This window comes from Hyperolius riggenbachi, chromosome 2 (assembly GCF_040937935.1).
Source record: "Hyperolius riggenbachi isolate aHypRig1 chromosome 2, aHypRig1.pri, whole genome shotgun sequence".
Taxonomy (NCBI): domain Eukaryota; kingdom Metazoa; phylum Chordata; class Amphibia; order Anura; family Hyperoliidae; genus Hyperolius; species Hyperolius riggenbachi.
Genome location: NC_090647.1, coordinates 128,419,587 through 128,433,897, shown reverse-complemented (window position 1 = coordinate 128,433,897; position 14,311 = coordinate 128,419,587). Strand labels below are relative to the sequence as shown.

The 14,311-nt window shown below is 43.9% G+C and overlaps 1 protein-coding gene across 1 annotated transcript in view; it reads right to left on the bottom strand.

Moving 5' to 3' along the window:
- The window catches only part of TFCP2 (transcription factor CP2), a 122,224-nt gene that overhangs the window by 31,803 nt on the left and 76,110 nt on the right, over positions 1-14,311 (bottom strand). Inside the window, exons 5-7 of the mRNA XM_068267392.1 lie at positions 13,805-13,911; positions 12,782-12,934; positions 983-1,093 (exon numbers count right to left, since the gene is read on the bottom strand). Of these exons, the coding sequence (XP_068123493.1) occupies positions 983-1,093; positions 12,782-12,934; positions 13,805-13,911 (371 nt within the window). The remainder of the gene's footprint in view (positions 1-982; positions 1,094-12,781; positions 12,935-13,804; positions 13,912-14,311) is intronic.

The window sequence follows — 14,311 nt, the reverse complement described above, 5'->3', positions numbered from 1 at the left end:
CTAATTAAACCATTTATTACATAAAAGACCAATTGGGAGGCTTGGGGGTTAGGGGGAGCACTACTGGTTACCTACGGGGGGCTGCTTGTGTAGCCCTCCCCTCCTCCCCATCCCTGTGATCACGATCCCACCTGCAGCCGGCCGCACGTCCAAGGACCTGCTCTTGACGCTTGCTCCCAGCAGCAATGCATGCCAGGAGCTGTATGCCACAATGCTTGCCGGGATCTGCAGATTGAAGTTGTGCATTCATTTCCCGCCAGGGAGATTTATGTACAACAACTCCCGGCATGCATTGCGGCATACAGCTCCCAGCATGCACATCGACCGGGAGCAAGCTTTAGAAGCGTGTCCTTTGAAGTGCGGGTGGCTGCCAACAAGAGGGCAACCATCACAGGGACGAAGAGCTACACGAGCAGCCCCCTGTAGATAACTCAATCGAACTCCCCCTAGCCCTCAATGGCATTTAGTGTTGCAAACCTCCTTTATGGGAGTTCCCTTATGGGTAGACATATATTGGAAGGGTTAGAGGATAGGGGTAAGGGGTTAGGAGGTTACTGTAAGGGGAGGAGTGTTCTAAAGGGACATGGGTTAAAACCAAGAACAATGGGGCAGAAATAATTCTAGGCAAAAATTTGTGTCAATATATAAATGTGTCAAATATTATACATATCCAAAATTTGTATCAATACAGTATCTGGTGAGGTTTTTTTTTTATAGACCCTTTTCAATTTAGCTAACTAATCCTGATAAACTATTTCATAAGCCAAGTGTCTACTAGCTAGGTTTCTGCCTGCTAAACTTTAAATGCATTTATAACAGATATTACTAAACAAAGTATTATAGCAGCTATATCACTCACTAGTCTGAATAATAAGTTCACAAGTTACAGGACAGAGGACTGAGTTCCTCTACCAAGATGTGTACACGCAATTTAAAATCACAATTAGTGGAGTAAAGCGGTTATACGAGTAACAAGACTTACCTCTGTTAGGATGGTCGTTTCATATGAGGGCTGATATTTTTCCTTCTCTTGCGGCGTTCTTTTCTCCATCTTCTCTCGGTCAGTTTTCTGCTTTCGATCTGCTCCCTTCGGCTAAACAGTTACCAGGAAGGAAAGCAAAGGAAGTTGCACCAAGAGTCACAAAATGGAGCACAAGTATATAATATATACATATTGACATGCAAATCTATGTTACCGATATATAACATTTCTGTGCTTTGGACTGGAGATATTCATGAGGACAGTGTGAATACATGGGGACAATGTGGTTTCCTTTACCCCAGTAGTATGCAAGGGTGGTGGTTGATTTTGCAGTACTGATACAGGAATGGTAAGAGAGATTACAGGAGGTTCTGCTATAGTGTCAATATCTGCTGGCTTTCCACAATTCTGGTATTCTTCCATCCCAAGCCCTATGCCAGTAGACCTCTCCTTGCAGAGCAGCGCTTACAAAGTGAGCCAGCAATTGCCGCTTTAGTGACGTGGGCCAAATCCCTTTCATCCATACTTAGGCATGTCTGACAATGCTATCCCATATGATTGGGTGGAGAAAGAAGATGGGCGCCAACTGCACACAGTACAAAACAAGGTCATGTGAGGGCAACTCTGCAAAGTAACAGAAAGTGAGCAATAGGTGAGAACCACTGTACAAAAGGTGGGGCACTAACTAGAAGAAGCAATGAAGAGAGAGTGTGTGTGTGTGTGTGTGTGTGTGTGTGTGTGTGTGTGTGTGTGTGTGTGTGTGTGTGTGTGTGTGTGTGTGTGTGTGTGTGTGTGTGTGTGTGTGTGTGTGTGTGTGTGTGTGTGTGTGTGTGTGTGTGTGTGTGTGTGTGTGTGTGTGTGTGTGTGTGTGTGTGTGTGTGTGTGTGTGTGTGTGTGTGTAAATCCCAAAGAGCACATAAAGTATATGGAGGATGGGAGACATTTTGCCTGCTCTCCCTGACCACAATTATCAGTATGGTTTTGGACTGCAGTAATGGTTTTAGCTGAAAATGCTGCACTTGTGGTTGTCACACACTGTGAAAACTATGTAAGTACTTCTGCTAGACCTGCTAATGGTTATGTTGAATAAATTTGAGGACTTTTGGAAAGTTCTATTTAGAATTAGCTCTACAGATAGAAATGTCTGCTAAGCTTATAAACCATTTGCTTAAAGGACAACTGGTTAGTTTCAGGGCAGCCAGGGAGGGGACACACGACTGACACTGCAGTGAGAAGCCCAGGGCTTCTGGGAGCCCTGTGCCTCCCCCCCCACCAGCGCTGGAAAAGCCACATGTGCTGGCTGCGGGCCTGTGGCTCACTAACCAGCACACCGCGTTCCATAGGGAAGAGTGACATCAGAGCTTGAACTTTGGGAGCAGATGAGTGAGCCTGCTACAGCGGACCTTCTACACTGGGACACCACGTATATCTGGCTACAGGCTACCTATACCGGGCCACCACCTATACCTGGATACTGGGGCTGGAACCACCTATGCCTAGCTACCCATACTGGGGCACCACCTATGCCTGGCTACCTATACTGGGGCACCACCTATATCTGGCTACAGGCTACTTATACTGGGCCACCACCTATACCTGGATACTGGGGCTGGAACCACCTATGCCTAGCTACCCATACTGGGGGCAACACCTATACTTGGCTAATTATACTGGGGTGCCTATAACTTGCAACCTATACTGGGTGCACCTGTACCTGGCTAACCTATACTGGTGCACCACACATGCCATGCTACCTATACTGGAGGGGGGGGGGGGGGCAACTATACCAGGCTACCAATACCGGGGCACCACCTATAGCTGAATACCTATACTGGGGCACCTGTAACTTGCTGGCCTATACTAGGGCACCAGCTATACCAGGCTACCTATACTGGGGGCATCTACACCAGGCTACCTATACTGGGGCACCACCTATATCTGGTTACCTATACTGGGGGCACCTATGCCTGGATACCTATACTGGGGGCACCTATGCCTGGCTAGGACAGGGGGACGAGCGGAGACAGAAGGGGACAAGATGTAACAGGGGGGGTAAAAGAGGCACAGGGGGAACAGAGGCGGACAAAAGAGGCACAGGGAGAAAATAGATGAGCCAGGAACATGAGGTCACACAGAGACACAAAAGAGGCACAAACTGAGGTAAGACAGAGGGGGACAAAAGAGGCACAGGAAGAAAAGAGGGGGACAGAAGAGAACGGATGAAGGATAAAAGCGGACCTACAAGTTCCTATTTGTTAACCGGGGACTACCTGTATTTTGCTAGTATTTGGCTCCACCCACATACCATGGTCACACCCACTTTTTGCCACATCACGCTGTGCATGCCGCTTTGTTCAGTGTCGGAGCCATGCACATTTTTCGCCTCTGCACACCTTGTGCACTGACACGGGGGAGAGGTGGCTAGTGTGCAGGCACAGCAACCAGTGGGTGGGCCCAGGGAGGAGGGGGGCCAGGCCTGATGTGTGAGGGGCCCTAAATTTCTTATGGCGGCCCTGACTGTTGTAAATTATATGGAGGCTGCCATATTTATTTCCTTTTAAGCAACACCAGTTGCTGGGCATTCCTGCTGATCCTCTGCCTCTAACATGGTTAGTCATAGACCCTGAACAAGCATGCAGCAGATCAGGTGTTTGACAGTTTTGTAAAAATCTGACAACATTAGCTGCATGCTTGTTTCTGGTGTTATTCAGACAATACTGCAGCCAAAGAGATCAGCAGGGCTGCCAGGCAACTGGTATTGCTTAAAAGGAAATATAGCAGCCTCCATATACCTCTCTCTTCAGTTGTCCACTTGATGCAAAATTAACGTTTATTAACATCATATTTGGACTAAACGTGCAGTCTGCCAAAATGCACCTGCGGATGCCTGTTTTAACCCCTTAATGGATGGTGGTAAATGGTGAACATGTAGAGTTAATGTCTATTGCACCTGCATGTTTTCTTATTAGAACTTAAAAGGTCACATGAAAATGCTGGATAGGAAAAGGAATGGATAACAAGTAATATGGGAAGGGGAAGCAAGTGCAAAAATGAACAGGTATTGGGGTAAGGACACAGGATTGTCCCTGTGCACAACTCTGCTTTTGGCACAAGCACATTTTGTCATGGATGGTTTACTTGATATCGGTTTCCAACAAGACTTTCAGATTGTGTTAAAAGGAACACTTAAGTCAAGAATTTAAAAAAAAAAAAAAAAAAAAAAAAAATCAGTTTTACTTGCCTGGGGCTTCTACCACCCCCCCTGCAGCCATCTTGTGCCCTCGCAGTCACTCACGGAGCCTCCGGTCCCCTGCCGCCAGCTAGTTTTATCTTCGCTGACAGGCCCCCGACAGGGAGTGGGCAGGCGTTCTGTGCCAGCCTTTCCATGCATATTCTTCTTCATGTTCCTGTCCTCATTAGCATCCTGCAAAAGCGCAGAACGCTATTGCGGACGGGAACGCAAAGAAAAATACGCATGGCCAAGCCTGTCGGCAAAAACAAAACTAGCTGGCGGCGGGAGACCGGAAGCTCCGTGAGTGACTGCAAGGGCACAGGACAGCTACAGGGGCTGGCAGAAGCCCCAGGAAAGTAAAACTTTTTTTTTATACCTGGCTTAAGCGTCCTTTTAAGGCCCACACGAGTGGCTTGTCAACTAGGGATTGTGTCCGGATTCATCTGGCAACATTGTTGGGCTGATGCAGTACAAAAGCAGAGTGAGCTGTACAGCCGACAACCTTTCAGTTGCAATGCAGGAAGGCAGGGGGCGATGGAGCAGCCCAGACGTGGAGTCATGCAGCGGCAGGGCGAGAGCTGCGCACAAAGCAATTGGCCATCACTCAGCTAAGTTGATCTACTGGGCAGATCACTAGCAGAGTCAGGAGCTGCTGCACATGCAGAATTATTGGCTGCCTCAGCCAACATTAAGCAAGTGTGTGTACAGACCTGTACACGCCCATCTTCTATAAAATCTTTGTAAATCAGAAAAAATGAAGTGAAATCACATTCACTCCAAACTGCATAACCTGTAAAGCAATGACATTGACACACCTGGCTTCAACTAATAAGCCCTGCATTCTTAATGAATTCCTTAAGTGCCTGCTAAAAGTGTCCTTGATTATAGGTCACTGAGGCCCCCAAGGAAAAGAAAAACTGCTCACCTGATATTTAGGACAAGTCATTAAACTGCTTGCAAAAAATGGCTTTACTGAAGCAACTCCATAGAATTAGCCTAATCTATAGACACGGACAATGCAGGGCTCTGGGCAGAATTGAAAAACTAAACATAACACCCCCCCCCCCCCCCCCACAAAGTTCAATGTTTGGAAAATGCAAAATGCCTTTTCACACAATAAACCAGTGGTCCTCAAACTAAGGCCCACAGGCCGAATGCAACCCCCTAAGCCTTTTTACCGGCCCTCCGCATGCAAAAAACTTACTTATAGATGTGGCCTGCTGCATCTTTAAATATTGGTGGCCCGCATATACAGTAGAATAGCAATTCTGGCACCACCTTTCCACATTGAAGCCAGAAATTTGCTGTCATTGGTTGGCTTCTGGGTAACTGTGTGGAGGGGATAACTTTTAGCAAGCATAATCACATATTTTGTTCAGTGCTGCGCAGGAATGTTATGGTTCCATTACGAAGGGGAAATTGAGTGTTGTACTGCATACGTTTCTACAGAGATTGTGTGTGCATGGGTGAGATTGTGCTGCAGGCTTTTTCAGGCTATTGGGTGACATTATGGCTAACATATGACTTGTTAGGTTAGGGTCACAATATTTGCACTGTGTTGGTGGCGTAATTGCTGCACGTTGTGTTGGAGGGCATATTATCTGCACATGCTGTGTTGGGAGGATACTACCTGCACATGCTATGATGGAGGGAATACTATCTGCACATGCTGTGTTGGGGACATAACATCTGCTCTGGCAATTGGGAGACATGAGGGCTGCCCATGTTAATAGGCGCTGTCTGCAATACCTAGGCTATGTTACGTTTTTCTACATCATTTTATGTATGCTCCAGCCCCCTAGCAGTCTGAAGTATGTTGACCCTGGCCCTTGACCGAAAAAGTTTGGAGAACACTGCTATAAACCATTAGTAGCTGTGCATAAACCCACTGCAAAGCTTATATAGACAGTCCCCTACTTACAAATGACGCGTTACATTGTTGTACATTTACAAAGTGGTCTTAAAATTACAAATTGTCGTTTATTACATATTTCTGTTTCATGTTACAGTATAGTATAAACTGTTGTAAGTAGCTGAAACAAATCAGCTGTTTAGAAATCCCACCCATCTGTTTAGAAACCCCGCCGGCGCCTTTTTTTAAAGCGGGGATCCACAAGAAAATGGCCGCCACGAAGCCTTGAGCAGGGGACACTTTTCAAGCTCACAGTGTACAGGGCGGGATGAGTCAGTGTCTCCCACAAATCAATGCGCGTCTGCACCACCCACCAGCCAATAGGAGGCCTCGCCGACCCGACCCGCACGGCGGTCACGTGGTGTGAGGTCACCAGGGTCCTAGCGCTGCTATGCGGTGAACCTGAGAACGACGGAGTCACGGAGGAGCGTGTTCACAATGCGGTTGACTCCAGCCTCGCTCTCCTTGTCGTAGTTCTGGTGGATCTGGTAAGTCATGATGCTGGTGGGATTCGGTGGCGTCTCGCTGAATGAATAGTGAGGATCGGTCCGGTGCACAGAAGCCTCTGTTCCGTTCAATCACTGTTGAAGCAAGAACCGACAGAGGTATCTGCTACACTCTGGTGAACACGCTGCTGCAGGCGAGCTATGCCTACCAGTCCCTGGGCTTTTACTTTACTTTGACTGTGATGTGAAAATACTTGGAAAGTAAATTTTAAAAAAATGCCCCGAATTCCAGTGTTATGTTTGTTTCAGATTTTATTCCCTTGACGTATTTAATCACTTTAAGCCCCAACTCCAGCAAAATATTTGTGACTGGTGGGGGTGTGCAGAGTTAGGTTGCATGAATTTGTAGTTCCAAAAGAGTTTCCTGCACTTCTGTCCTGGTTATTCCCCATCAGGAGAGGAGAGGAATATAATCATGGTATGTCATTTTTTATTTCTGATCCTTCATTTTCTTTTGCTCGATTAGCTTTTTAGGGTTGATTCAATATATTGTTTAGGGTTAATAAGATTTCGAAAGAGAGTTGACAGCTGATTAATCAGCTATTAGGGAATGAATTTTGTTTTTAATATATAATCGATGATTCAAAGTTTTTATTCTGCATTGAGGATTTCTGCCTGTTGAGAAGCAAAATGTTACTTTGAAAATGAAGCCATGCAAATTCTAAGGGTTCTTTTACACTGTGTCTGCTGCATTCCTTTGCAATATCATCGCATCACATGGTATGCTCACATAGGGTGCAGTAAAGCTGGTTCCGGCAAAGCAGTGCACAACGTGCGTTTACGGTGGCAGTGTAACATGTTTAATGTATGCTTCACATGACACTTCTACCGCGTGTTGCAACTTTCCACCTCCACTGTGATCTTTTCGCAACTCGAAGAGTATGGTGTGAAAGGACATAGCGCTAGTTTCCACTAGGGGTTATTTGCAGCATTACCCTGCATGTAAATTTTCCTCGCCGTGGACCCACCCCACAGTGGTTGGCACGCACGCCACTGGCTGGCAGAGGAGGATGGAGGAATCCGGGCGATCTGCAGGGATGAGTACCGAGGTGGATGGAGGAATCCGGGTGATAAGCAGGAATGAGTACCACGGCCTGCATCCTGTCTGACAGCGGGTGCTGAAGCTGGGGGAGACCTTCGGGAAGCAGCAGAGGATCAGATTTCACAGCATATGATGTAAGGAGCGACCTGCTGCAATGCTATCCGAGAGGGAGGGACCTACGTACCTACCCACTCACTAGCCTCCAGCCTGATCTTTTTACCCACCCCACTAGCCTGACCAACTTTGCAACCACACAAACCCGACCTACTTACCAATCCACCCACCCCACTAGCCACCACCCCAACCTACTTTCCTACCCACAGCACTAGACACCCAAAAAAAAAAAAATAAAAAAAAAAGAATAAAAAAAAAAAAAATCAGGGCCCTTTTGAGTTACATCGTTACATTACAGTTAGCTATGCCCATGTCCTGATCACGCCCATTTTCCACCCCATGTCATAGCCACGCCCATTTTACTCCACTCAGCTACTTTTTCATGCCATCCAGCTGGAAAAAAAATTCTGGGGAGAACACTGTACTATATGTCCAAATGCAGAGTTGTCAGAAATTAAATGGCTTATCCAAGTTTCACTACGTATAACACATGACTTGACTTACAAACATATTAAAAAATTACAAACTCCCCGCAGGAGAACCGGTTTGCTATCAGGGGACCATCTGTAGTGGGAATGACCGACATTGCTTTCTATGCAAAGCTTAATGTCCTAGAGGATTTTAAAAATGCGTGTGATGCAAAAAGTGCGCTGCAATGTTTACAGTGTGTATAACCCCTAATGGTACATAAATCTGGTTATCCGATTGCTTCAAAAAGATCATCAAAATACTAATCTAGATATTCTACCAAGGATTTCTAATGAGAGAAATCTAGCCCCATCAGCTTTGTACTCGAATTCACACTGGCAGTAATTTTGTATTTTTACTGTATATGGTAGCACTGACCTGTTTTGCAGCACTTTACAGTCCAGTTATGTCACTCAGCGAATCCCACAATTAATTCCTACCACAGTCAGTCTAATGTCACTACCATAGTCTAATGCTGGGTACACACGATATGTTTTTCCGCTCCATTTCCCACCCGATTGTTTTTTCCACTGGATTATGCGCTCGTTTTGAGCTGCTAGTGTGATAATTACTGATCTGTGTTGGAGAGGTTGTGGCCAGAAAGGCTCTCTGGAGCATATATTTTGGCACTGTCCAATTTGCCCACTTTGGAATGAAGTCAAACTCTCTGCACATAACCTAGCCCAATCCCAGACTTTCCTATGTCTCTCCGGAGAATCTTTCCTCACATTTGTTCTGACCCACAGCAGGAAATAGAATGGGCTCTTACTTGGTAGATTGCTTGAGAAGATAGACTTCTGTATTTTATAATAAAAATTATTTCAGGTGAGCTTACATATAGCTTAAAGGGAAGGTTCAAGCAAAATAAAAAAATGAGTTTCACTTACCTGGGGCTTCTACCAGCCCCATGCAGCCATCCTGTGCCCTCGTAGTCACTCACTGCTGCTTCAGTCCCTTGCTGGCAGCTTGCCGACCTCGGAGGTCGGCGGGCCGCATTGCGTACATTTTTACGCAATCCCGTTAGTGCAGGAACATTAACATACATTTTTAAGCATTACTGGTTAAATGCGTAAATTTTTTACACATTGAACCAGTAATGCGTAAAAGTGTGTGTGTTAATGTTCCTGCACTAGCGGGAATGCGTAAAAATGTACGCAATGCATCCCTCCGACCTTCGAGGTCTGCAAGCTGCCAGCAAGGGACAGGAGCAGCAGTGAGTGACTATGAGGGCACAGGATGGCTGCATGGGGCTGGTAGGAGCCCCAGGTAAGTGAAACTCTTTTTATTTTGCTTGGACATTCCCATTAAGAGCTCTTCCACACTAGGAGCTGATCCGTGCGTTTTGATGGATCGCTCCTAGGATGCAATAGACTTTCATGTTACCTTTCACATTAGACAAAGCGTTCCAGAGCGTTATGTTGTAACGTATCTAGGAGCTTTTAATCGTCCAGCGCCAGCGCTTTCCTGTCGGGTGAATTAGAACTAGCGTCGCTGATCAGCATTGAACTGCAACTTCCCGACATCACGCCACAGGTCATAATGTGTGCACGAAATAGTGTTCGTTCACACGTTATGTAATGTGAAAGAGGCCTAGAGAGATACAAAGCTCACCAACAACTCCCAAGTTTGTATACATAAGATGTTCTTACTTAAAAATATACTAACAATATTATTTACACACAAAAATAAATAAAATAAATATCGGGGGTTACATTAGTAAAAAGTATCCACGGAATTTCCATTAGAGGGCTCTGCTTAGGGAAAAATCTCAAGGTCTGCTTCCCAAAAAGCATTATGATATCCGTAACAAACATATGGATGCAAAGTCAGGCACTGGGATCACTATGGCAGCTGCGACCCCAAATATGGCTACCCTCACCAGGACAAGTCGCAAAAATGTGCAGATTATTTTGTGCTTGCAGATCTTGCAAATTTTGTGCCTGCAAAAAAAAAATTTTTTTTTAAAAGATGATTTTGGAATGTGGCTAATGCAGTGCACAGTAGGTCTTCTTTTAGCACATAAATAAAAAAAAATGCATATATTAGAACAGTGAGGAAGACCTCTGCACACAGAGCTATAGCCCGGTGTACAGGGAAGGGACCTTAATGAAAGATATGCTACTCTTGTTTTCACAGCAGGTGGGTGGATGAGGGTGGATGATGAGCTTCCATTACAGATTCCTGTACTCTGCCTTTGTTCCACATATTTGGTGAATAGGAGTCAATTTACTGCAGCCAGCAGGTGAAGGTTCATGGCTGGAGAAATGCCATTTATATTTAAATGATCTGAAGGAAAAGTGCCCAAGGCTGAAAGCTGCAGTCTGGCATGAAAACAGTGACTCTTGCAGAATAGTAGTCAAACCAGTTGTACTCCTGTAGAAGGGAGCATTTCCTAGAGTGAACCACCTTGGAATGAAGCAGATCAGACAATAAATGTAATCAGTGGTTTAGGGATTACAATTCTTCACTTGTGGAAACCATGTGAATGAAATTAAAACCCTCATACAGTGATACGGATAGTTTTGAATGCCTGTTTAATAGTTAATAGTAAACCAAGCTCAGGTATTGAATAGGGTGGAAAATATATATTTTTTTAATTCCTATTTTATGAACCACTACAAAGATATGTATTACCAGCACAGTGTACTGATGATAGGCGACGAGGCAAAAAATAAACAAAAGAAACCCAAAACAAATTTCATGCTGCAGCTGCCTTTTGCCACATAATGATAGGGAGGCTATAAACTCAAACAGTAGGGCTGGTACTTTGATAACGATTGCCAGCAAATATATTGATCTGAACATATGAAAGTCATATGGAATCTGAAGTGAAAATAAACTCGTGAGATAATGAATTGTATGCCTAGTACAGATGAGAACTCAGAGACGCTCTTTTGCATAGATATATGAGACTCTTCTTTGCTACTAATGTTCTACTTCTTAAGACAGTGCTGTTTTCTGGAGCACTTATACATCAAAGAAACAGTGAGACAACTTCAGATACAGTTTTACTACAGGGAAGTTCAAAGGGTCATTAGCTCTGTTCTGTATCATAAGTTTTCTTTTTTAGCTTCAGTGTCACTGAGTGATGAAAAGAAGAATGTGGAAAACTTAATTGAAAAAATAAATAGTAAATTGTCCTAAATTTTGTTGGTCAGTAGCAAATCTTATCCAACAAGGTCCCCATATTCCAACATTGCCGATTACTGAGATAAAAAGAGGTCCAGGTACTAGTAAGCAGTATTTCTATCGAGGGAGAGGCCCTCTCCAATGTGTATAGAGGATCACTTTAACAGCACTACATATTTGCATAAAACACAAATCATTGCACTTTTATAAATAGAGGACAGGTTTATTAATCAAGCACAAGATTTATGAGAGTCCACTGTGAATAACTGGCAGGCAAATGTGAACTTGCTGCCTGCCTATGTGACTTCTGAGAGATCATGTGCATGTACAGAGACCAAAGGCCAAAATAAGCTATAAATAAGACCTGGCCTTTAATTAAAAAAGACTATGTAAATCCAAGTATGCCAGATTGCCCAGTGCACTCTAGGTATGATCTTTTAGATCTCATTCAGAACGTGCTTGTTAGTTCAAACCTCCCTAGCAACGGCAGGAGCTTGAATACAGGTTTATAATTGTGTCACACTCTTGCAGCCTCATGGACTTTGGCAAACCAGGCCCGTTTGTCACCATAGTTTCTTAGTGCTTATGTATTCAATAATCTCCACTACCCTCTCAGCATCTGTCACCCCCTTCTTCTAATGAGCCTGTGAACTGAGACGGCAAACAATCTGAGCTTTACTTTCACCATCAGTCTTTGCAATGTGAAAATGTATATTTTCACTGTGTCTTTTGTCATTCCAGTGTATTGAAGACTGTTCCAGCTCCACATCAACAAAATAGAGGTCTAAACCTCAAAAGGCATGCAGTGCTTATTCAATGGTGTCTCTTATGGAGACTCTGCAGAAGACGGACACACAAGAACTCATAGTTCATATCCTAATATTGGCTCATAGTGATCATGGTGTCAGGAGCCAATGAAATCGGCTCCTGACTGGCACACAGAGTTCTCTCATTATGACAGTAGAGTGATTGGCGCAAACGGCGAGAGTAATGGGGCCATGCGGCGAGAATGATTAAAATCTATGCCCTGGCAGAAATAACTGCTCCCAAACAGGGCGCAGATTTAAATCACTGCCATCTGGAAGAGGATAAAGTGAGCACTCAAAAGGCTTAATAAAGGTCTTGGAAAATTAATAGGTTGTACGAGGACTCGAGAGTTCAGATCCAGGAAAGTTATTAGCTGAAAAGCAATATACACAGTAAATACTGAACAGTGTACTTTATCAGCCAACAGCATCTTGTTTTGGAAAAGAAACCACTTACTCTCTCTCCCCCCCCCCCAAAAAAAAACGAGCAAAAAAACGTAATCAATTATTACAAACCTGATGCTTTCTGAAAGTTCAATGTTCTGTCAGCACAAAAAAGCAAAGATGTTTAGTGTAAAAGAGCACCCTACCTTGAAAACTTTGATCTGACAGCTGGCTGAGTGAAGATGATCTGCGTATTCTCCAGCTTCATTCTCTTTAAATGTATCTATCTGGACTCGGAAGGGTACACCTTTCTCACCCCCATGCTTCCTCATGGTAAATTCTGTACTAATGCAATGTACCTAATATACAAGACATAAAAGAAAAAACAAATACTAAGTAAAATAAAGTCTGTAAAAGCTTTCGAAAGTAATCAGGGAGGCTTGGGAGGTGAAAGGGAAAGTCGGAAAATCACTTTAAAAGCATACCTGAGAAATGAAATAATTTATTACTTGCCTAGGGCTTCCTCCAGCACCCTACAGGCCATACTCACTACCAGTAGTTTTACCTCCCGATCTATTTCTATGAAAGTGACAGACTTAATAAGCAAACAAGTAACTTGTCTATATATCTTATGTACAGTTTAGATGGTTTAAACAGCAAATCTGTCTGCATACTGCTTTAATAGAATATGATTATTTCTTCCTGTGATACAATGACAGCAGCCATGTTTGTAAACATTACACAAAGGCAGGCTTATCTGCACCATCAGCACTCAGACTGAAAAAAACCTAATTCCCCCTCCTCCCCTCTGCCTCTGAAATCTCTGGCTAGTAATACCTCCCCCTCCTCCTGTCCAGACTGAGCTCCCACAAGCCCTTGCTACTGCCAAGGCTCTCTGAAAACCTGTGGGTGTGGTTTATTTAGTTTATAGGGAATTCGAGTATTAAAACAAAAACAAAAAAGTATTTGGCTTGAGGAATGACCAATACACTATAGGAAAGGAACACAATTATGCAATGAGTAAAAGTTAATCTCGGATCCACTTTAAGGTGGCTGAACAGCCAATAGCCCCTCCCCACAATACACGTCACTTCACTGTATCCTAGGGACATGTCTGTACAAGCGTGTGGCCAGAACTGTCACCCTAGAGAGATGAAGTCTACATCCAAATGGCAACAGGTATAATGCATACATAAGCACAGTTAAAAAAAAAAGTGAAATCCTCTTACTTGAATAAACACAGACGTCCTTTTTGCAGGATCCCAGAGAAATTCAACAGTGTTAAGCTGCGTGGGATTTGCCCGTGGGTCTATTATGCCCACAGACATCGGAACATCTAGGATTTAAAAGTAAAAAGATTAATAAAACTGAGGAACAGTAACATTTCACAGGGTCTTACAAAAGTCATACATTTACATAGGATAAGCCAAGAGCCATTGCAGTATAAAATGGCTTGTAGCAAGATGCAGTATGAAGAGCAATGATTGATAATGCAGAACATAGTTATTTTGATAAACTACTTTGTTTTGTCAAATGAAATCAGATTGCTTTTTAAGGGATACTGTACTGCATCTCATTACTAATGCTTTGGAATCTACACACTATATTCATTGTATTGTTACACACAGCACATCGGAAGTACAATACACAGCAGTTTCTAATTCTGCTATGAGGGATCATTCACATCTGTGTGTAGTGGCACAGTTTGTAACATTAATGCACTGCTGCAAGCATTC